At 37.7% G+C, this 24,938-nt stretch overlaps 2 protein-coding genes and 1 long non-coding RNA gene across 4 annotated transcripts in view; 2 read left to right on the top strand and 1 right to left on the bottom strand.

The window, feature by feature from the left end:
• Positions 1–24,938, top strand: part of LOC121925521 (protein WWC3-like) — a 529,629-nt gene that overhangs the window by 366,272 nt on the left and 138,419 nt on the right. The gene's annotated exons all lie outside the window — the stretch shown is intronic.
• Positions 1–24,938, bottom strand: part of MID1 (midline 1) — a 134,702-nt gene that overhangs the window by 77,480 nt on the left and 32,284 nt on the right. The window contains exon 2 of the mRNA XM_042457764.1: positions 13,182–13,897. Within this exon, the coding sequence (XP_042313698.1) occupies positions 13,182–13,841 (660 nt within the window). The 5' untranslated portion in view covers positions 13,842–13,897. The remainder of the gene's footprint in view (positions 1–13,181; positions 13,898–24,938) is intronic.
• On the top strand, positions 13,891–23,212 carry LOC121925528. Its single transcript, XR_006102893.1, has 4 exons — positions 13,891–14,054; positions 15,701–15,914; positions 20,992–21,158; positions 22,548–23,212. It is a non-coding gene; the product is annotated as an uncharacterized LOC121925528 (long non-coding RNA).

Raw genomic sequence — 24,938 nt, 5'->3', positions numbered from 1 at the left:
AATATACAGTATTGGAAACAAGGAAAAAAACCAAACACATCAATTAAAGCAGTCTGAGGCCAGATGCTAGAAAGATGTCAAATACATGCACACTATTATGTGGATTCTATTTTCTTCACTCTATTTTTTCCATCTCTTGAGGGATCTTAAATTATTCATTCTTTATTACTACAGTGTGAATGAAATGCCCCCCTTTTGTACTTGACTTGCTGCTTCTTTTTTTCCTCTATCTCCTCACTCCATAGTAGGACAGGGTAATTTGAAGTTTAGGAAAAAATCACAAAGCATTAAAGACAAGGTAGCACTAGATACAATGAAGAAAGGATCTATATTTATGTGTCTTCATAATTTAAAAAATATCAGGTCATAACCTGGAATCTAAAATACAATGAAAATAATTTTGCAGATGTTGGATTTTGCAACAGTAATGCACAAAAGCAATGAGATAATCTATGGTCAACCTTAATGGGGTGAACTTCTTATTTAAGTTAAACATCAAGGCAAGTGGTGTTTCTTTCAGTTTCCTGTACTTTCTCCCTTCTTCTTGATAAAGTCTACTATGAAATAATACAGAATGTGATGCCATCAGCTCATGTGTTTTCACAGCCTCAAATCATTCACTGTCAGCAGCTGAGGCAGGAAAGAGCAGTGAATGGAGATGTCATAGCAGATCCTGTCTCTTGAAACATCTAGTTTCACCTTTAGATTTACAGGATTCTTTTGTTCCAGCACAGACCGTGTTACAGTTTAGGTCCAGCTAGACAGATGGGAATTAAAAACGTAAGCTCTTAATTTTTTTAAAAAATGACAAATGAAAGTGCCACCTACCAATTAATACCTTCAGACCATTACTTTCATGAACGTTGTGCAGAAATTTCTATCCATGAATCTTTGCTAACAGAAAAAAAATGAAAGCTTGATATATATGAAAGACACATGAGTGGGTCAACCAAATTACAACACAACAACATCAATAACAAATGGAATAAATAAACACAATAACTATATTCCATAAAGGCCTCCTCCTAGCTAAACAAATGCAGATGGACAAATAGGGAGTCATTTGTACAATGCACAGTGTATGCAAACATTCCAACAGATTGGAAAGGATGCATAACTCAATATTTACTCCTACTGTTTTTGTCACCATCATTTTAGACTTTGAACCCTTTAGGGTCACTGGATTTGGGGGATTAATTTGGTTTTAAAAATTAAAAAGCACAGCATTATCTGTCAAAAGGGAGATACCACCTGATCCAAAGTAAAATCCAAAAAGGGAAGGAGATAAAGAACACTGGCCAGTGTCAGCTGGCATTCTGGCAATTGGGAGAAAGTAGAAATTTTAACTTCTCTGGAAGAAGGTGATGAACCTGACAGAAAGTAAATCTAGATTGCCTACTTTACATCTATCTTGGTCATATAGCTGTCTTCAAAGTTTTTTGGGAGACAGATTGTGGCTAAAATGGTGTCATGCTTATACTGGTTTGAAAACTTGATTACTAGGTTTTATTTAAAATAAATCAATGAATCTGTTTCTCTTCTATAAATTCTGCGCCACTAGCTCATGAATACAGTGAAGTGTATAAAGTGAAATGTGTGCTGTAGCTCAGTATCCTAACAGTTTTCCCTCTCTTCCCTGACCTACCAATTGAGACAATCTGAAGAAAGCACCAAGACTACTGTACTGATTTTGATGAAACTTGTTACTGGTTTATTAATAAGTAACTTTTTTCCATTTTTGTCCTTGAAAAACAAGTCAGCATATTTCACGTTCTTCTCCTGACTACCATACGAGAGATGGTTACCAGTTTGAAGACAGGATACTTAATTTATTTTTTAGAAAATACTATTTATATTCTACACACACACACACAAACACACAGAGTGTGCGCACACAAGAGAGAAGATATATTATGGAGCAGTGTATTCATTAATATACAATTAAATTTTCTGTTCACATTAATACTTCATAAAGCCATGATTTTCCTCTCCTGTTAGGTCAAAATGCAGTTGTCATTCACTATGGGATTATTTATACCACCAAGAGAAATCACTCTAGTGAATTCTAGTATGACAGGACATATGTTGGTCCAATCCATGTTCTATGAAGAAGTTTTGGTTTTCCTTTGCAACAGTAAAGTGAGTGTGAACAAGGGTGCTGACAAGCAAAAGGGTTGCTGGGCAATGTCCTTTGGGTTTTATCTGCTAGCTGTCTTAAGTCACTCAAAGTTTAAGCAAGGGACATGGCTGTAAAATAATAGGCTTGTGTCATAGTGGCCTCAGATCCTAAAAGTGTGCCAGAGGGATATTTCCTATTATTGTAAAGCCTATTAAGGTAATAATTAACAGCTACTGTACCTCCACTCTATGAATTTAAATGGAACCTTCATGCAAAGAAGTTATATTTCAGATATTGATAGATTCATTCTGATAAATTAACTGCAGTTAACTATGCATACTTATTCAGGCATTAATCCTATTTAATATTACTGAGTAAGCTACACAGGGCTGGAGTGATAGGAGTTTTGAATGGTTTAAGCTTAATGAAATCATTATGATTATTTTATGGTAATTATTCCGTAGACTTGTAGGACATACCTCAACTAGCAAAATCTCTGACAAAGAACCTCTTTTCTATAAAGTCTTTTTACAAGCACTCAGGCCTCCTATTACTCCTGTAATTCTGTTTAGCTAGATTTTTTTTTATTTAGCAGCATCTACTTTCAGAGGAAGGTGAAGGAGGGCCTCAGACTTTTGATAACAGCAGCGTGTTTACAGTAAAAAAAAATGCAACAAAAAGCTTGAGTTTTTGCGTTAGCTTAATAATAATAATAATAATAATAATAAACTTATTTATATCCCGCCTCTCTACAAAACACAATCCTGCTATAGCGGTAGAATTCAAAGATATAGCCGTGTTAGTCTGTAGAATCAGTACGGAGAGAGATCTTGTAGAACCTTTGAGACTAACTGAAAGAAAGAAATTGGCAGCATGAGTTTTCATAGACTTCAGTCCACTTCCTCAGACTGGTGGAAGCCAGGTACAGACATATATATGCCATTGGTATGTCAGGATGTCAATACAGTGCGCCCTTTTTTTACGCGGGGATCCGTTCCGGACCCTCTTGTGTAAAAAAAAGTGTATGCTTGAGCCCCATTGAAAATAATTAGTATTAATGGGACGTGCCGCTCCTTGTGCCCCACGCGCTCCTGCAGGCTCTCTCGCGGCTTTCAGCGTATGCTGAAAGCCGTGTATGATGCGTCTGCATATGACCCGGGCGCACTGTACAAATTAGAAATTCCAACTTTCGTATTGATTTTATGATTGTATATTTTTTGACATTATTTGCATTAATTTAAACTTTGAAACTATTGTTTTAACTTTGTTATAGTAATATTTATTAATTTTATAATCTTGTTTGTGGTTTTAGATTGTGCACCGTAGACAGGCTTTTGTTTCTATTTTGGATTGTTGTTTTCTCTCCTTTGTAAAGTGCTATGTAAAGCCTATGGCACTATACAAATAAATGCAATAATAATAATAATAAAACATTTGTGTATGGAAATGAAGTTGCACGTCCAATTTTAACTATGGTCGTTAGTGCACAAAGACATAGGAAACTGATCTTTGTGCATGGAGATGAAGTGGCAGATCCAGTTTTACAATGGGACTAGCCTGTGGTGAGGGCACCCCTATTATAAATATTATTCTTATTGTTATTGTTATTGTTATTTACAGGGACTGAAGGCAGCTAACAAGTCCATTTAGAGAGGCAGTTTTGGAGAAATTTGTTGTTGTTTTAACTGAAGAGGGTGTGCCATGTGTGCCTGCTTCCAACAGCCAAGCCAAATAGCAACTGATTCTACTGAGCATGTGAGAACAGCAAAACACAGAGAAAATAGGAAACTGTTTTTCTGGCTGGCTCACAAGCTACTCCCAGCATCCAAAAATGAAAAAAGTAGATGTATATGTTTGGCTACCAAAACAGAAATAAAAAAGAAAGTGGAAGCTGGTAAATGAATGTAAAAAAATCATGGAAGCATTTTGCAAGAAGCCGTGAAGTGTTCTCTAGAAAGTTGAAAACTTTTTTTGCTACATATGCAAACCTTACCTGACTTTGTTGTTGAATTTCACATATGCATATTGTTATCTTTTGCATAAAATCTTTGTTGAAACATATTGAACTGCTTTTCTTTTTTGTGGTGTCTCCATATGTATATAATATGCTGGAGTGCAATTCTACCTATTACAGTGTGAAGACAATATTTTTCTAGGTTGTCTGATGACATTATAAAAAGAGGGATACTCCAATCCATTCAGAGAGGCAACCTTGGAGAAATCTGTTGTTGTTTTAACTGCAGAGGGTATGCTATAGCTCTAGGAAGTAAAAGCACACAAACAAAGATTACAAAAAATAACAAAACAAAGGCAGGGTATTGTCAAAATGATAAGGTACAGTAACGCTGAATGAGAAACAAGGGAATGGAAATCTTGTGGATGTCAGCATTTTTTATTATCTCCAGGACAAACACTGAACTTAATATTTCAATAAAAGGGATGCTTACAGTATTTCCTATAGGTTGTCTTGATTTTGCCAAATGTTGTAAGAGTGGGAAATGAAGAGAATGGTAGGCGAGTGTAAGGCAGCCATGTAACTAGATTACAGCTACACTAGTTGGGTAATAGTTTGGAACATTTTTTGAGTGAGATGGAACACCATTCTTAATACATTCTGACCTCTGTGCAACATAATAATTTCCTTTGGGAGACAACACCTGGATCACCCCATGTGTGTTAGTTACCATTGTGCATTAATTACCAAAGAAAGGTTTTTAAAATATCTTCATTTAAAAACAATTTGTAATTTAAGCCCACCGTGAATGTCACTGATACACACACACACATATATATCCATACAGGTAATATTAATTTGATTCAGATTTCTCTTGTTACAAATGTCTCTTCTATAACCATGATTTTGTAAAGGGGAAACCCACAAAATAAAAATTAATACTCCATACTCCTTGAGTGATGTCACTGCATGAAATCTATTGCAGTAGTGGTTACACATGTTCAAAGTCAACGCAAGACTGGGATCCAATAAAGGAGATTAGGAAGGCCAGTGAGGTGCGGTGGTTTGAGTGCTGGGCTATAACTAGAGAAGACCAGGGTTCGAATCCCTGTTCAGCCATGGAAACCCACTAGGTGACCTTGGTCTTTCTCCCTCTTAGAGGATGGCAACAGCAATCCCCTCTGAATAAATCTTGCCAAGAAACCCCCATGATAGGCTTGCCTTAGAGTCATCATAAGTCACAAACAACATGAAGACACAACAAAAACAACAAGAAGACACAAGACATTGTAAATGCATTCGAAAACACAAAATTGCAACAATACTTTCATCATTTAGGTGCCAAGTTAAAACTTGGCTGTTCACCAAACCCTTTGGGTCTCATCAATGCAAATCCAAAGACTGTTATTTATAGTTTTAAAAACTTTAAAATTTTAAAGATTTTTTTGAAATTGGGTATATTATTTAATAAATCTTACTGTTTTTAGCCAGTTTTACTTGTTTTAATGCTACTGTAAGCTGACTTGAGATCTCTTGATAAAAGACATATAAAATAGATAATAAAGTGAATTTTCCTACACCATGCAATACTGTCACATTATGTTACAATACAACAACATGCATTTTATACATTTTACCCTGATTTCAGTACTGTAGGACCAATCTAACTCATATCTTCTTCAAAGAGGATCAGAAGGAACATTTTGATTTAGGGTGGACTAACTGGGAGGCGTTACAAACCGCTGCTTTGCGGCGGTCTCCCGGCGCTGCTGTTTGCTCCGCGAGGGAGCTGCCGCAGCCAAACCGCGCGGCTCCCTTACGGAGCAAAAAAGAAGCTCCAAAATGGACGCCGCGAGGCGCCAATGGCGCACTCGCGACGTCATTAGTGCCGCGCGACGTGCGGACGCACAGGTTATGTCAAGATGGCGGCGGCCGTGTGGAACGGCCACCGCCATTTGTTAAGGACAGAGTCCATAACAGGAGTAGGGGCGTCTGGAAGAGACGCCCCCTTTTTAAACTGGGACATCCTGAGGACGTCCCAAGTGGCAGTTTGTAACCCACCTATATTTCTGAGGAAGGAACTGGCAAAACCACCTGTGAATATTCCTTGCCTAAGAAAACCTGATGAAATTAATGGGGTCACCAAAAGCTGACATATGACTTGAAGGGACATGCATGCATATAAATACATCATGCAGTTAAAGCACAGCACATTAACTTTATACCAGTGTTATTTGTCTCACACACACCCTAAATTATCTCTCTCAGACAATAAATTGCCTAGTGTATGAATTGTTATTTCATAATAATTTGGAAAACCAGTTCTGAAGAGAGGGATTATTTATTTTGTCTAATATGTTCAAGGAGAAAACTAAGATTTTAATTACTTTGTTAAGAATATACATGTGTATGCTTGTGTGTGTTTGTGCTCAAGGTGTGTCATGGATATACTTCTAGAATCTTCCAGACATCTGTTACTCATGCCAGACATAATTAAAATCTTATTTATTTAGTAGAGACTATTGCTAAGTAACTCTGAATAATTAACAAATAGAATGCATATGCCATATGAAAATCACTACCAGAGGTTAAATGCAAGCCACTGCCCTACATATTTAAAAGATGGATGTCTTCATACAACTTTACAAGAATCCGCACTCGTGAGAGCTATATATAATGGCTCAGAACTTTCCAGGGTTGTAGATTTAACTATTGCAAATGATAAATGTTTTATCTTATTACTATATATATATATTATATATAGGCTACATTTACTCTATGCCAAATGTAACATGCATGCCCCAGTTAAACCAGTGTACCAAAACTTTGAATCAAACGGTTCATTTCTGTCACAAAAAGAGCTAGATTGTAATGGCATCTTTTGTCTCCTGGTTAATGAAGGATGAAATATTGTTTAAATAATTAGCAACACTGCTGAGACCAAATGCAAGCAATTAGCATAGTTTGACACCCAAAAGCTGCTTGTCAAGGCTCACCAGTTACTATGCAGTTAGGATGTAGTTTTTCAATCATTTCAGTAGACAAGCACTCAGTTTAAATGGTTGGGATGTTTTAAAGGGAAATGATTAAATTTCCAGGAACCTAATTAATGGGTTTCTCCACATAATACAACACCATCCTATGCATGTTTATTCAGACACAAATCCAAATGTGTGTGGTGGGATTTACTCCTTAATAAGGCAGTACAGCATGGCAGTCTTGAAAGACAGTAATTCTTTTTGGGTTGCTAGGACAGCAACTCTTGTATTTTCTTAAGGAATGGTTTTAAGTATAGCAAATATAAAGATACAAAGTTACTTAGGAAGGTAACTTAAAAGGAAGCTAAAAATATCACTAGTAGAACTTGCATCCTGTTAATAAAGAAACAAAAGCAAAGCTTCATACCATTACTGTGTATCTACTTAAATATTTCTAAACCATATTTAAAGGGTATTAATTTCCAGGAGGACAGCTGTGTTAAGGGTAAACTAGCTGTGATGTCATTCACAAATGTAGTTAACAGTTGATGGCTCTTACAAAGAAGTAATAGGGATGGGGACCCAGATCCAATCCCCACATACCCTTTAGATATGTGTGTGGAGGACTGTCTCATGCAGTCAATTCCAACCCTGGTCTCTGGAGTCACAGTCCAACACTCAAACCACTAAACCACACTGTCTCATGCCATACCTGCTATTTACTGTTTCAAAGCTGTTTGTGTAATTATTAACTATGTGAATTGTGTCTCATTAATTCTGTCTTTTAATATGTTTTGCATGGGGAAATGAGAATGGAAGAAGCTTTGCCACACGTTTGAAATTAGTACATCTATTATAACATAAGCTTGTATGAATGTCCACAAAAACTTGTGTGCCCAAACAAACCCTGTTAGTCCTCTTCTAATGAAAAGTAATATTGTTCATACTCATATTCATCCACAATTTCTGTAAAGGTGTCTTTTGCTTTTTCCAGTATTTTACAATAATCATGCACTTATTAACAGGTTCTGCACAAGCTGTTGTTGTATTGATTGGACTGTCTTTTCAGTTAATCACACAATGTCATATTTTCAACATTACTTTCTATGGCACTGTGATCATAATGCTATTATTGGAAGAAGACAGTCTTTGTATCTGATAATGTTTTATAGTAGAAAATGTGTACAACACCAGTGTTAGAAGTTATTCTGAATGTCAGTTCATCCCAGCTGCAAAATTTATGCAGTCATAGAAAATCTCTCCCACCAGATTTTGTATATGATTGTATGCACACGTGAGAGAGTACATATTTTGCTCAACAAAGACATTATTCACCTTTAGGCTATATGTAATGTAAAAGCAATCCAAAAAAGGGGAGGGCTTTCCCCCAAAAAAATCAATTAGGATTTCAAAAATTATCTTGCTAAATTGGTTCTGTTCCTATTTCAGTAGAGCTTCATTTCTGAAGTTAAAGATTTAAAAAACACATTTCAGGGACTCCTTTAAAAAATTTAATTTCTATGCAGCCTTTCTCCCAGAAGGGATCTAAGGCGGCTCACAAACAAAAACACATTAAAACAATATAAAATACAAACATTAGCACCAAAATAAAACCACAATACCCACCCCATATAACGAATACCCCATATTAAAAGCCGTCCTACGATTATACATTAAAAGCCTGTCTGAATAAAGCTGTTTTGCTTGCCTACAGAAGGCAAGCAGGGAGGGGGACAGCCTTGCTTCCCATATTGCAGAGGGTAGGAGCAGCCACTGAGAAGGCTGTCTCTCGTGTCCTCACCAGGCAAGCCTGTGATGGTGGTGGGACCGAAAGAAAGCCTTCCCTGGAAGATCTTAGGTTCTGGTTGGTTCATATGAGGAGATAGGGTTTCTCAAATAGTCTGGACTTTATAGGTCATAACCAGCACTTTGAATTGTGCCAGGAAACAAACCGGTAGCCAGTGAAGCTGTTTTAACAAGGGAGTTACATGCTCCCCATAACTGGTCCTGGTCAGCATTCTGGCTGCAGCATTTTGAACCCGCATGGTGCTTGGGAGAGATCACTGGGTTCCCCCCCCCCCCGGTTCATTTACATATAAGAGCACCCCCTTGCTTACACAACATATTCCTTTTGAAACTTTTGGACTTACAAAATAAAGCTGACACCATCAAGTGGTGCTGGTGTCCAAAAAGAAAAGAAAGTCAAAATGCTTGTCACATTAATCTCTGGATTTTGACCAAACACATTTATTATTCTCAGCATAAAACATAGGAAATCTATAATGGTCACAAGTATATTGCAGTCAGCCCTTGATATCCACTGGGGTTTGATTCCAAGAGCTCCATGCATACAAAAATCCATGGGTGCTCAAGTGCCATTAAATACGATGGCATAGCAATATGGTGACCCATATATAAAATGGCAAAATCAAGGTTTGCGAAGGTGGATATTTTCATGCCATGGATGCTGGATGGATGCAGAATCTATGGATATGGAGGGCTGACTGTACTGAAAATAACTCCATGGCTAATCAGTTATAATTGATAATCAAAACACAGAAATATACTGAGAAAGAAAAAATTCAAATACACCAAGGATTAAGCTACACATTCCACTGAAAGTGTTATGGTGAATGTTGCTCCTGTTTTATTTTAGCCAATTACAACTTCCCCCCTCCTGAATGTTGTCATGATTGAAGCATATAAGGAAAGGATTCTTATTCCTTGATTGCTCAGCCATGACCTCACTTTTGAAAAACTAGGGGTCCAACATTGAAAAGTTCTGATTGTCATCAATGGGAAATTTCTTACTAAGCTTAATATCTGTGTATCTGATATATTTGGTTCAACACACAATTTTAATTAATTACAATAAAACAACATATGTAGCAATGTGCTGTGAACTGTAGTATAAAGTTTCTCTCTATGAAATATACTCTGGTACTCAAATGCAAGACTGTACACCTTCACATGAACTATTAAGTTAGGAACTAATTAACTTTTTAAAACTTAGGTGTACAAGATACCTAATTTTAAATTTAAAAATGAGCCCTTAATTGTGAGCATTTAGACAAGACAGACTTTCTTAGCATAAATAATCAATAGTTTGGGGGAAGGGGAAATGACTCTTCTGGCACTATAGTGAAATCTGTTCCTCTAAAACCATGGGCATCACTTAGTCCATCAAGTATTTTGCTAGTGTTCTTGGCACTTATTATTTTTAAAATTAAAGTATGGATTGGTTACAAGGCTAGAAATGCATTCCTACATGACAATATATCAAACTTCTTCAGAATTCCTACTTTGAAAGTAAGAAATTACCTCCAAAAGATGCCTTCCAATTGTTTCTGCTGCAAGTTGAAGCAGCTAAACAAACTACACAGACATTCTGTCCTTTGGCTGCATCTTCTAATGTCTGGATTTAACAATTCATTTGTAGATTTATATCTCTCGTTTATCAGGAGAGGACCAGATTGCTGGGTCCAGACATCATCATGAACACGTCACAGACACAAAGTTTCTCCAACCGCTCCCCATTTGCAATGGGAGCAATTGGGCGTTGCGTCACCACCACTGTTCTTGGTACCAACGAAGTATCCAAACCTTGAACCTTGCGCATACTTATTGTCATGCTATATTTTCAAAGGAGGCATCATCATGATATATTTTCAAATTGAATTTTAAATTCAAATTTCAAATGCCACATGTTCACAAAATGCTGGTAAAATGTACACTCTCAAATAAATGGCACTTGAGCAATAATCCTATGGAAATCTGCTCAAAGATTCTGAAAATGTTGCTCTAAAAATAGTTACTCCCATTTTGTGTGCTCATTCTACATGAAAATATCTGATGTTTTATCTAATAGCCCTAATCTGAAATGTCTAGAGTGAACATCAAAACTAAAGATTGCAGAGGTCTATGGAATAACAAAGACACATAAATATTGAAATTAATGAGATTTAAGAGGTTAAGGAATTTCTAAGTCTGTTCAGCTATGAATTAGAGCAAAAACCCACCGCCTCATTCCAATTATAGACCTTTAAATGCTCATTTACGTATTTAAATACATTTAGTCTGCTTCTGTGGCCATCAGAAAATGCCCAGGGCACCAAGCGATAATGAAATGCAAGAATAAAATTTTTAAAGTCTCAAACTAAAAAAAAAAAAACATGCCAAGCAATAAAAAGAACACAAACGATCAGGCAGCTTCTCAAACGCCAAATAAAACATGGTCAATAATAAAAGATCAGAGCGGTAAGGAGAGGAAAAAAAAACACATGCAGTTGCCATTCAGTCCAAATAGTTGCCAGAACAGCAGTGTTGGTGTCTTAAGTGCACAAAACAAACTACAGCACTGAAATCCAAACTGTAACAATTGTCATCACTATGCTCTGCCTCTACTTATGGAAAACTTCTAAAATTGATCTACACAGTAACTTTACAGTTCAAACTCAAATGGAAAGTATGTATGTTTTAAGAAATATACTGTATATTTTAACAGAGTCCCACCTAATCACCAATTAAGTTTTCAGAAAATCACATTGTTATATGCCATGGCTGATGATGTAAAATACTACAGAGGCTCCTTACTCTTTAATGTTGAGACTCTTTTGTCCTAATGTTGTGCGATATATTTCTTTCCTTCCATTGTCCAAGTATTCTTAATAGAGCTTTTATGTTAGCAAGAAGAAAATTATGATCTGAAGTATTATGTATGAATAAACCAGACTATTTTCTGGGGTGGGGGTAGGGAAAGAACTCCCATCAGATGTAAACACAGTGGCCAAAAGCCACTCTTACCATTGCTTGCTTTTTCTTTCATCCCATGGTCTGTCTGCTATAAACAATCACTGCAGCACTTTCCTGGAGAAATTGGGGGAGGGGGCTTTTGATTTTCCCATCTCCTTCCCTAGTTTTCTGCTCAGCATCCAATATGGCAGCTTAAAGTGACTATAGACTCATACAAGTATAAAAGTGCTTCCCATAGCAGCTATCCGAAGGCTCCTTAAAACTGTTCTCTGTTAAAACTGATGAAATAGTATACAAATATGCAAAGTCGAGTTCCAGGGTCATTCAGTATAAGAAAGAATTTTCACTATGGATGCAGATTCTTCAGAACATACAGTGTTTTTAGAACTGGTTCCCTCCCCTGATGTGCCTCATGTATTACACACAGACGTGTGTCAAAGGCAGTAACACCCACTTACAACCCAATTGTATGTTTAGACAAGCAGGAAAATTCCTGCAAAGACAGCAGATATAGTAATACTTTTCCTTGTGTAGAACAAATGCAACATGTATTGGAAGGAAAACAATGGCAGTAAATACAATTGGGACCAATCCTGATTATGAGTTAGCCACATTGAATTTGATGGGACTTACTTCCAAGTAAATACAGTGAGTTGCACGGTTAATGGTCTGTCAGGTAGCTTAGGAATTTTCTATCTATGGCTAGTAACCACAAGGTTTGAAGAGTAGCAGCGGACTACTCTACAAAAGCCTCAATAATTCTCCTCAACAAATGGAGCCCCGCACACATGTGGTACTTTGGGGGTAAGACCAGCATGTATGATATGCCTCTACCTCTCCATGGATGTTCATAGATTTTCATACTGCAAAGACTGTCATTAAAAGATGTTGAAATACATACATAAATGCTTTTCCATCATATCCATATCAACTCCTTACAGTGGGCCCTCAGTATCTGCTGAGGTTTGGTTCCAGGGGCCCCCTGTACTTACCAAAATCCATGGATGCTCAAGACCCATTAAATACAATATCAAAGTAAAAATGGCATCCGTTATATAAAATAGCAAAATCAAGGGATGCTTTTGGGAATTTATACTTTTTGGAATATTTTGAATCCATTGATGGTTGAATCTGTGGATATGGTGGGCCGACTGTATTTAAAAAAATAAAGCCAGCAGAGTTTGACAGTGAGACATTTAATTCTAATTAATAATAGATGTTTAGCAAAGCGATCAGTTTCAGCACAAGACAAGACAGAGTACAAGACAAAAACTGCAGCTATAACCCATTCACATATATCAATCACACAACAAATGAGCTGAAAATATATCATTTCTTGATACCACACTTGTAAACAAAGTAGTAAGACAATACTAACCTTTAATTTGTCATAGCGTTCACTTAAAGCTGCCACTTGGTGGTCGCGATGCCTCCCGACCAGTTTACACAAGGCACAGATTAATTGGTCATCAGTCACACAATACATGTTAACTTTCTCATCCTCATGCTCCAGACACATTAATCCTCTGATGTGAGAATCAGGAATAGGCTCAATCAAACGGTGGCCAGTAAATGGCTTCTTCTTTGGGTGAGTCGCTTTTAAGCACTCCTCACAGTAGGATACCTCACAAGTTACACAGGTCTTCACTGCTTCCTGAGCAGGATCTTGGTCACAGAACTGGCAGAGAACTTTTTCACTGGAGGACATGCTGTTGCTATCAAAAGCTCGCTCTCGGCGAGTTTCACTGGGAGAATTGGGCCCGCTCACTGAAGCTTTCTGAAACCTGTCGATAATATTCTGCAGCGTGACGTTGCGCTTGAGTCCGTCTAAACCACGTTGACTGAGGGTGATGACATAACGACAAGTAGGGCACTGGAAGGCGGTGATAGATTCCACTGATTCGTTTGTAGCACAGTGGGAGACCAAGATACGATGCGCACAGTTGAAACAGAGACTGTGAGCGCAAGGCAGCAGCAGTGGATCCTCAAACAGCTCCAGACAGATAGGGCAGGTCAGTTCCGACTCCAGTGTTTCCATCTTCAGGCAAAGCTTTCCTGTGTCATCAGCGAAATCCAGGAAAGCTGATCAGCTATCTGAAAAGCACAACACAAGATTTGATTAGGCGAGGCAGAACAGAGGGGTCAATCATGGGGGTTTGTCAGTTTTCATTACTTTGTTCACTATTGTCCAAGCACCTGAGACGGGAAGGCTACAGAAAGTTTGGAACCTGCCTCTGCACCAGTAATTAAGGTATTTGAAACTCTATTTCACCTTTATGTTTCTCTAATTTAATTACATTTCTTTTAAAAGTCTCCTTTCTCTCTCTCTTTCTCTCTCTCAAGCACACACTTGTAGCAAAAACTGGAAATGACTAGACATAGGAGCCAATGCTTGGAATGCTTTCACATTATTCAGAGACAATATTGTAGTTTTAAAATCATCATATGGACAATAACACACATATCAGAAGGTACTAAGTTGCTGCTTCAAAAGCTTCCTTCATAATCCTTCTGTTACATTATGGAATCAGATGTCAAATGTAATGATATCTGCTTGAATGAATTTTAATGTTTAAACCCTGCAGTAAGAATCAGCAATCATCTGATTTAAAATGAAATAAACTCAAGTATTTTGTATTTCTTAAGATAAAATTTCTATGACATTTGAGGCATTTCAGATTCTGTCTAGATATGTAGTAGTGTACTTGGGCATACAAAGCAAATATGTGTTTCTCCTGAACTATATTCATAATTTTCTGAGACTAAATTACCAATATTATGTATAGAAAAACATACCCATTATAAGAGCAATTACAGTGTGAAACACAGTGGTGGTAGATAAATGTATGTACAAAGAAACATTCATCAGCTTGTTCGGATACAAGAGGAAATGGTGTTTCAACATTTCTTGTCAAAAGTTGGTGGGAGAGACATGGTATTTGGTGAACTGAAAATAGATTCAACTAAAATACTTTGCCTTCTTTGTTGTTTGTGTTTTTTAAAAGACAATTGTGAATGTGCCAGAAACCTCTGTTGTTTTGTGCCAAGAAGGTCAAAGGCTGTTCTACTGTGCAAATATTCAGTTTAACAGCCTTGTGGTTTAGCTGAAATGCAGCACAACCCAACAATGACTTTTCTCTGCGTGGGATTCAAGAAATTGAAGTTGTTAATTCTCCCCTCCCCCAAAGACCTCAGCCCTAAAAAATGACTGAAACTTCATTTTGTTTCTTCTTTCACTAATCATGTTGCATGAAATGATTTTGAAAGAGCTGCCCTACGTGGTGCTCCTTCCCTAAGCTCTTGTCAAGGCCCTATCATTGTTATAAGTAGACAGGTCAGTGAAGCAGAAGCAAAAACTATGCTTCACATTCACATAAATGTACCTCTTCAGAGTACAATCTATTTAAGCTTTGTTGCTCATAACTGAGGACAGTTTCAGATGGCCCAGCTGCATAGTCTTTACACTGTAAAGTCGTTGTCCCACTGTGTGAACTCTTTGGTTCCCCCCTTTTCACCTCCCCTCTCCCCTAAAATTCACATAGAAATCTTGATTCATTAAGGGTGAAGGGACCTTATGCTCATTAGCAAGCTTGGGAACCAGATCTCTTTGAACCTTCTGCATATCCCCACAATTAAACTAAGGGAGTTGCAGTTACAGTGACAGGAACACTGTGTCTAACCTCCGTCCAAACCATAATAGCATAGAAAAGTTCAACAATGGAGGCAAAGTTCAAGTCAGTCTCTAAGGCTTATTCACACTTGCTTTGTGGTAAGGGCAGGAGAGTGTTTGTCTCACAGAGACCTGAACCACATACCATTTGTTTTCATGCTTAGTCTCCAAATACCTGGGCAGCTTTAAAATGCACCAGACCAATCTGGTTTGCTTACTTTTTTCAGCATTAGTCATGGATTACTCTGGCTTCAATAAACTTCACTTTGTCTGGTGATAACTGGTACATGGGACTAAAAATCGAATGTTCTCCTTTGGCATGACATAAAGAATCATCATTTTCACATTGTCAAGACCAGCATTATCTCCATTTCTTCACCTCCTATCTCATGCTAGATGGCAGCATCTTAAGCCAACTTGTTCCAGACTATCCAGCATAAGGTTAGTTGATCAGAATTTCAAAAAGAGATTGGCATATTTTGGAATGAAACAGGAATAACTAAAAGGATATTCTCAAGAAAGAAAGAAAGAAAGAAAGAAAGAAAGAAAGAAATTATGCTTTTAAAAGTGTCTCTTAGGAATGGTAAACATCACCTCTACAACAGCAGTTGTCAATAACTATGGATACTTTTAATATGCAGCAGGCAGCTACATCTGCTTTACCTGAAATAAGTGTAGGAAATTGATTCCTGATGGGGAAACTCATATGGGGTAGCAGAATTTAACCCTTTGTCCTTCTCCATGGTCCTGATTCTAGATTGTCCCTCTTGTTATTTAATCCTCACAGTAAGAGAAAAGTCCACTACAGTGGACAGAAGGGGAGGGTTACTAGCCTACACTGGGAACAGGTTAGCTTTCCTATCCTCTGTGCATAAATTCTAATCAGGACCAAGTTTCCTATTTTTTTGAGTAAGGATGAAGAATAGACCCATGTACAGGAATGTTCACATCACATTTATGAGTTTCAGATGCCAAAGAAATGGGCTGGTTATACTCTACAGAACAGGAGGCAAAGTGATTCTGTCAATAGTACTTTCCATCTTATTTTATTACCATGCTGTATAATTGCACCAGGGGCCCACTTTACAGAATTATACAAAATTATAGCAGTCTTATTTACCTGGCCTTGCACAATCATATGGATTCCTGGGGTTTGTAGTCTGGTGTGGTAATAGAAGACAACTCTTAATTCTCCCCTCTAAATTACCAATCCCAGGATTCCATAGGATGTGAAAATAGTGGTTTAATTTCAAAAGTAGTGCTATAATTCTATGGTGTGAAAGGGCCCCTGGACTTTCACAGGAGTACCATCTACATCAACTTGAAAATCTCTCATAGCATCCACAATCCATTCAGGTTATACTGTTAGGTTTCTAACTGGTTGTTGTTTTAACCCTTCATGTTTATGTATTGATATATTATTGTATTTCTGTATTATTTTATCTGTATAAACCACTCTGGAAGCCATTTTTTGTGGGTGCCACCATAAAAAAGGCATTGTCTTTAGCAGACATACCTAATGTATCTCAGATGGTGAGGGTACCTAGAGTGGAAGCAAAGAACAGAGAGGAACGCAGAGAAGCACATGACAATTCAGGTTCACTGGCCAAACCATGAACTGCTTCAAAGGTCATTAACAACATTTTGAAAGGGACCTGGACATGGACCAGGAATTAGTGAAGTTATTCTGACATATGTTGATACTATGTAGGTCAGTTACAAGTTATATGACTTTATTCTGAACCCACTATTCAGTAATAGGCCCGATCCATCAGCCCCACATAGAACATACTAGTATGCCTTGGTGACTGTCAGAATTTGGTTCTCCAAGACCATGTTTTTTCTAATCAGGCAAGGGTGCAGTTGGCATATGAGTCAAAGCAGGTAAAAGCCACCTCATGCTATAGAAGAGACTTGTGCCTCTTTTAGTGACAAGGATAGCTCAAGGAACACACTCATACTACAAACCTCAGATACAGTGCAGTCCCATCCAAAACAGGATGAACACCACTTGAAACACAATATTCTGGTAGAACATTGATTGCAACTTGATGTCTCCCTTATTGATATGTGGCTGAACTTGTGAACTTGCCTTGGATTGCTGTGAAGTAATATAAGAACTACAATGGTTTGTAGAAATGATGTGCAGGGCCAATCATTTCATCATGGTCCAATCACCTAGTCATCCTGGTGTAAATCCTAAACTTGACAGAATAGCATTGGATGTATATCTATTATGGGCAATTTACATTGATGTGTTTTCTTCATTTTTTAAAGCCTAACAGATGCAGATTGAGATAGAAAGAAAATTAATATTCAATGTCTATGTGATAAAATCAGTGATTTTTCAGCATAAACACTATAAACAGTAGCTGGGAACGTCTTTCTGTGCTATTTAATCTGATACATGCACTGGAGGAAGAAAACACAGCCATGTCTATCTCATAAATTGTACAATTAGATTTCTAATCCTAGCTTTTGACAAAGTAGGAAAATATTAAAGATTTCTGTGATTGTTTTCCAGCTCTCTCATCAACATAGAAGTATGCATAGAAAGCTAGACTCAAACAAAAGGAAACATTCAGATTTCTAATACCTTCTTACATAAGCTTCAAGTGCATGTCTCTATTTTAAACACTAATCAATGTCTGGTTAAATATTTCACTGTTAGGCTTCTTAGAAGCAGATTAACTATATATTATGTTAATGCTTAGGCCTGACTCTATATTTTGGGCCTACTGGTGAATAGTAGATGCAGGCAGATGAAACACACACAACAGCTTGGTTGGAGAACAAAAAAATCCAGAGTTTAAATATAAGCATAGACTTGGACAGGCAGCCGACATGCTGTGGGTCAACCAAGGAGTAATACTGATGGAGTCCAAGTCAGTACAGTATAAGCCACTGTGGTTTCCTTGTCACCTGGACATGGGGCAGATCTAACAGTCCCCAAAGCTGGGTGTGCCCTTGTAACTTTCACCCCGAGGTACCTTAAGAGAGGCCTTAAAGGGGGAAGGGAAGCCCTGTCACCCCCCCCCAACTGGACCTGGCTCCAGTTCACACCATTAAAGTTGTAACAAAGGTAAGAAATATATCAGCAAGGTAAATCTAAGTAGAGAGATCTTGTAGCACCTTTGAGACTAACTGAAAGACTAACTGGAGTATGAGCTTTCACAGACTTAAGTCTACTTCCCGGGTGAGAAGAGATATCTTCCTGAATGCCAGAGGACTTCCAACAATTTGAAATGGTACATTAAAATATTAATTCAATCACTGATTGGTGTTTAAAACTGAAACATGTTATTGGTGCACTTGAAGTGCTTCTGAACAAGGTTTGTGCAAACCAATGGCTGTAGTCTATTATCAACTCATTTTGTAGGGGGAAAGTAACCCATGAAAAGGAAAGGTCACATTCCAGAGACCATGAAGAAAAACCCCAGTCACCCTGGGAAGTAATTCTCACACATATGGGAAATGCAATGAGCTGATTAAACCAGAGTATGAAAAGTAACTTTAAAAACCAAGGAACAATATTTAGTAGAAGAACTAGAGAGATCAAACAATGAAATTAATACTTTAAGTATTAAGCTTGGCTGGGGGGGAGTGTGCATATATTTCTTTATAATAAATAAATACATTCTTAATAAAATGTATGTTCAAGCACATCAAAGATAGTAACTTTTCCATCAAAGCTGGGAGACCTTCTACTGCTGATTAAAAAAACTGTAGGGCACATTCGATTGGAACTAGACAACAAACTACACTAAATGTATCTCCCATCCAGTTAAATAGTTCATGGGTAGGAGAAACTGCCAGCAGAATGTGCTCTCCATATTACAAGTTAACTCTGAAGTCAAAGAATATGTCAGGACCATGTCTGGGAGCCCCCTTTAAAGACTCAGACAGGACAATCCTAACTCCAAATAAACAGGAATGTGAAAAGGAAGCACAAACCTCTGAAAATAAAAAATTCCCTCTGCTTGCTGATGATCCCAGCATGATCCCTGGAATCAGTGGTCCAAAGCTCCCTCAAAATGATCTGGCAACAATGGAAAACCAGGATACTCTAACTGTTCTGATTTGGCAGGGATAATCTCAATTAATCTACTGTAATGTCATTCCACTTTTTCAGCTGCTTTTAAAATGTCCCAATTTCACTTCCTCCCACTGTCCCTATTTGTCCTCAGTTCACTTCAATTGCTGCAAACTGAGTTGAAAGTGCTGAAGTACAGTTGGCCCTTCTTACAGACAGATTTTTTTATACATGGATTCAACCGTACACGGTTTGAAAATGTTCAAAAAAAGTATAAATTTCAAAAAACAAACCTTGATTTTCCGTTTTTTATAAGGGATACCATTTTGCTATGTCATTATATTAAATGGGACTTGAGCATACATGGATTTTGTTATACACGGGGGATCTTGGAACCAAACCCCAGTGTATAACAAGGGTCCACTGTAGTTTGCACACAACTCACCATGGGAGAGAAAAGAAGAGAGGGCAGCATCTTTCCCTTCCTTGTAGAATCAGGCAAAAGTAACATCATCTACTAGCTCGTGTTTTCTTCCTCATTAATAACTTTTGCCATCTTGACCATGCTCAGATGTTGCTTGGCCAGAGGTGTCCCAATTTTCCTCTGAAATGGAGGAGGATCTACACAAAAATTCACATGTAGCTGACTCTCTACAGGCAGTATCGATCAGGAATGCACAAAATGATCAAGGATGATTAAGACAGCAAAATGTCATTGAACCCTCTAAGGCATAATAAAGACTGTCTGCAATGTATCCTCTGCACAATTCCTTGGGAGTAAGCTATACTGAACACTTTTAAACACACACTGTACTTGTAAGAGAATTTGTATTTCAGATATTTCAATAATAAGGGGTGGAAAAAGTAATTTACCCTCCTCCTACAAGTAGGCAAAATTAATAACAGCCGGCTGGTCTTTGCTGAGCCTCCACATCTTAAAAACAGTCCCAGGGTCCCTGGGTTTCCTGACATCTGTCAATCTGTTCTCTTGGCAGATGTTAGCCAATAGAAGAACCAAACTGGGGGTTGGGGAGAAGGGATGTTAAGAAGTAGAAGTTGATTTACAGCAGATCTAAACCTCATCTAGCCTAGAAGAGCTGTCACAATGCTGGCACAAATTTAGGCTAGGTCAAATGCATTTCTAAATGACACCAGTATCAATGTGAAAGGACCTTGGATTAAACATTGCTTCACCTGGCCTGTTTTCAGATTAGCTAGTCATTGGTCACCTTTGCCAGTCACAGAGACCTGGTGGCTCATTTGAATCCAGCCCACTCAATTTTACTGCACCCTGAAAGAATGCCTTTTTTTCTCAATTGGAAAAAAAATGTTTATTTGCCATCAGAATATAAAACAGGAGCTAATTTTATTTCTCAAGACAACTGAAAGCTAAAAATTATTACTGTTTTGATTTTGTAATAATTTAATTCTGTTTTAATATAACACTTTTCTATGTTTTTAATTGTACTCTTTTTATCTTCTAAGCTGCTCTCAGTCCCAGTTTTGGGGAAAGGGTGAGATATAAATAAATACTGTAACAACAACAACAACAACAACTGAATTAATCTGCAGAATACAGAACCTCCAGCTATAAGAACTTCTTTTCATTTTTCATCAATGTATTTATCAACTAGTACAAGCAATGCACAAAGGTTTGTAGTTGTTATTCAGTATTTCACCAATATAGTTAATCTTTAAACTAAACTGTCAGGCTAAGCTAGTAGTAGCCTGGAGATGTAGATAATAGGAGAAGGAGGAAAACAATTAATTGCCTATACACTGATTAAATTTGTAAGGAAAACAGGCAAATAAGAGTAGATCCCATAACAGAAGTGAACATAGCACAGAGTAAAAAAAAGTAAACTAAACTACTGAAATCTTGCCTAGTTCCAGAATTACATTTTATCAATCAACATAAAAGAAAGTGTCCCACTATTTCAAACACTGAAACATAGATTTCCCCATTGCTCTTTACTGGAAAAAAACTGCATAGCTAATTAAATAATTTTAGGACTTCAGCTATAGTTCTTGAGACACACACAATATTTGGAATCAGGGATCTCAGATGAAAAGCAAAATGCCTCATTATAGAGTACATTATTGGTTACAGTAAATAAAGATGGTAACAGATACACTTTATCTAAATGGAAATATAACTAAAAAACCACATTACATGATCAAGCATCTCTCTATGCCTCTACAAAGACATTAGGACAATTTTGCAAAGCTTGCCAATACACCAGTAATAAACAAAGTTTCACTTCAAGATAGTCAGCAAATGTTGTTGACGCTTGTAAGTAACTACAGTATATGTTTAAAATGACAAGCATTAAACAAGGAAAGGTAAGCTCGGTCCCTCATTTGATACATCTGACAGATATCACAGATATGCTCAATGGAATATTTTTAAGATCCTGTTAGGTTTATCACCAGATGTCAAAACACGGTGCTTCCCTCTAATTTTAACAAAAGTATTTTAGAGGTACTGAAAAATGTTCCAAACTAGCCTCTGGTTTTCATAAAGCATACGCCAATGTGAACAAAGAATTCTAAAAGCCAGAGCAATCACTTTTGCTAACCATCAAGTTGCTTCTAACTTGCTTTAAAAAGAACAACAGTAGAACAAAATCACAAATCAAACTTTTTCAAAGTATACACCAAGCTGTGTACCCACCGAGGCATTTGGGCCTAAGTCTGTTTGCTGAAACATTGCTGTCAGATGTTCACGTTGATCCTCCCCGAAGACAGTGAAAAGCTAAAGAGGGCTATAGTTGCCTCCCTTAGCAGCAGTAATCCTGGACCTCCTGTGCCTTGGACTGTGTGTGTGTAACTGTGAGACAGCTGATTTTGAAGCACAACAGGAAAGTCTGCCCTACAATTCCAGGAAGGCCAGCTCCACCTAATCACCTCCGTCAGTGTTTGGGCACTGAAAACTGCCTCTGCAACAGCCTGGCTGCCTTTTGTCATTGGCACTAAAGCAAACTCTCTCTCTCTCTCTCTCTCTCTCTCTCTCTCTCTCTCTCTCTCCTTTCTTTTTTCAGCATTCAGCATCTATGGAGTGAGAAAGCAGCAAGGATCAGATTCTCTTGCAGCGCATCCGTGTAAGCCACCCAACAATGATGGCTTGTTGTAATAAGGGCACTGGGCTTTGCTGCCACATTATTTGAACAAGTGGAAGCTCAGCCTGCTGTGTAATTAATCCAGGGCTGAATAATGAATTGCAGTTCCCATGCCTGTAAGGGGACACTGACCTGAACCAGCAAAAACCTGTTACGCTACCAGCAGTTCCAAACTTTCCTATTTTCTCATGGCAGCAGTGTCACACAGTCTAGCATCCAACTGTTATATAACTGTGTATTTGTTTAGTTCCTTGGTCTCATTCAACAACCAGCTGGAACAATAGGGAAAATAATTTAATATTCAATAAAAGACTTTTCTCTCAGAGTGGTGCCCTTTGGGAAGGGTAGAAGGGCAGCTTGAAAGCACAGTTTATTTTCTCTCAGGACCCCATGATCATTTTGCTTATTATGAACCATATAGTAAAGCAGAAGTTCCCTTAAAATACATTGCTTTCCTGTGACATATAATCTTAAAAAGGCTTTTAAATTCTTCTGTGAGCCACCTGAACAATGAACCCTTAAAGCACTGCCCCTAGTTTCTTCCTTTGCAATTTCTATACATTGACAGTTATGTGGCCATAGAATTGAATTTCTTTACTTCAAAAAAGGAGTCAAATAGTCAATATGCCTACATTATCAATATTTGAATAAACTTCTTGGAGCATAATTTTCCCCTTTCATGTCTTCCTAAGCCTTCTGATCCATAACAGACCTCTGCTTTTCAAGGAAGGTGTTAAAAGATTCATGTGAAAGTGGAAGCAGCAGGAATGAATTGCTTCCTTCTGTTCCACTTTTCATGTTGCACTGCTGCCTAGTATGTTGTTATACTGGAATGAAAAATACATTAAATGCCCCGAAGAATGGATTCAGATCAACATTCCATTCACTCTTCATCTGAGAGACAAATTTCCACTTGATTTGCCTTACCGAGTAATTTAATTCCCACTCCCATCATATCCTTTCTTAAAAGAATGACCAGGATTATATGACATTAAAACTGCCATAGATCCTATAGTTAGGATCCCAACATTTATACAGAATGGAGGAAACAAATTAAAAAAGACATCTGTAGTAACCCAAGCTAGCTAAACTGCATGGGTAAGAGTAGCAATAAATGAGACTCAGCACTATCTTTTGTTCTCACAGACACAACTATGCAGAATGTGATGCAGGAGCTGACTCATCCTAGCACAATCCTGTACCACTGGGGGAAATGCCTGAATTAAATGGCTATGTGGTTAGAAATATTTCCATGGTTTTCACTCATATTTGGCACTTATTCCAAGCAGAGATGATGAGGGGGAAAATGGCACCATTGTCTTCCCAAGGTTTACTTATAATTTAAATAAAATAAATAAAGGGTGGCTTTAAAATAAATAAGGATAATTTTAAGCCACCAAAATGTCCTTTTCAGGAGGCATCCAAGAATGGTAGCACAATATCAAAACACCAGTGCCATCAACAGCCAGCACATGTGATTCATACAACTCCCCTAAGGCATGGGATCACACCACAGGGAAGGGGCTATCCCCTGCTGTTGTGTGTACAGAAAGTAACATACGCTTTAGGCATAATCAGCAATAGAGCAGAAAACACAGCAGGACTTTTTGATTTTCTAACCATGGTGTTGAGTCTTTATCCTGATTCAAACAAGTGTGCCCAATCCAATCTAAAATCCTCCCCAGCATTTGCAGGTGGAAAAGAAGTGCTCTAGCTACAGACTGGCATGAATTCCAAAGAATGCTTCCAAAGCTTGCCTCCTAATTTAACACACCATATTCATCTTACAAAATAAATGCTTCCAATGTGCATCTTAAATCTGCAGCTGATAAGCTATGCCTTATTAAAAATTGGCTACTTGTGTTGTTCAAGTGTTACACTTGATACAGCTTATCAAGCACAAATTACATTAGATAAGTAGGATGTTACTTTATGCTGGAGCTGTCTTTCTCGATTCACGATGTAAATTGAGACTTATGTAAATGGGAGGAGCCTATTCCACAGGAGATTATTGGAAACTGGGGATAAATTCCAGTGGAACTGAAGTGGCTAGAAAATTATTGATTTTACTCATCCCATCACCGGTCTTAGGCTACATCCGCACTGCAGCAATAATCACGTTTTATACCACACAAACTGCCATGGCTCAATGCTATGAAATTCTGGAAACTGTAGTTTGTTGTAGCACCAGAGATCTTTGACTTAGAAAGCTAACTACAATTCCCAGAAATCCATAGCATTGGGTCATGACAGTTAAAGTGGTGTCAAACCAGATTATTGCTGCAGTGCAGATGCAGCCTGAACAAGGTTTAA

This window comes from Sceloporus undulatus, chromosome 3 (assembly GCF_019175285.1).
Source record: "Sceloporus undulatus isolate JIND9_A2432 ecotype Alabama chromosome 3, SceUnd_v1.1, whole genome shotgun sequence".
Classification (NCBI taxonomy): Eukaryota; Metazoa; Chordata; class Lepidosauria; order Squamata; family Phrynosomatidae; genus Sceloporus; species Sceloporus undulatus.
Note: the sequence above shows the minus strand (reverse complement) of the source record. Positions and strands in the feature narration are given on the sequence as shown.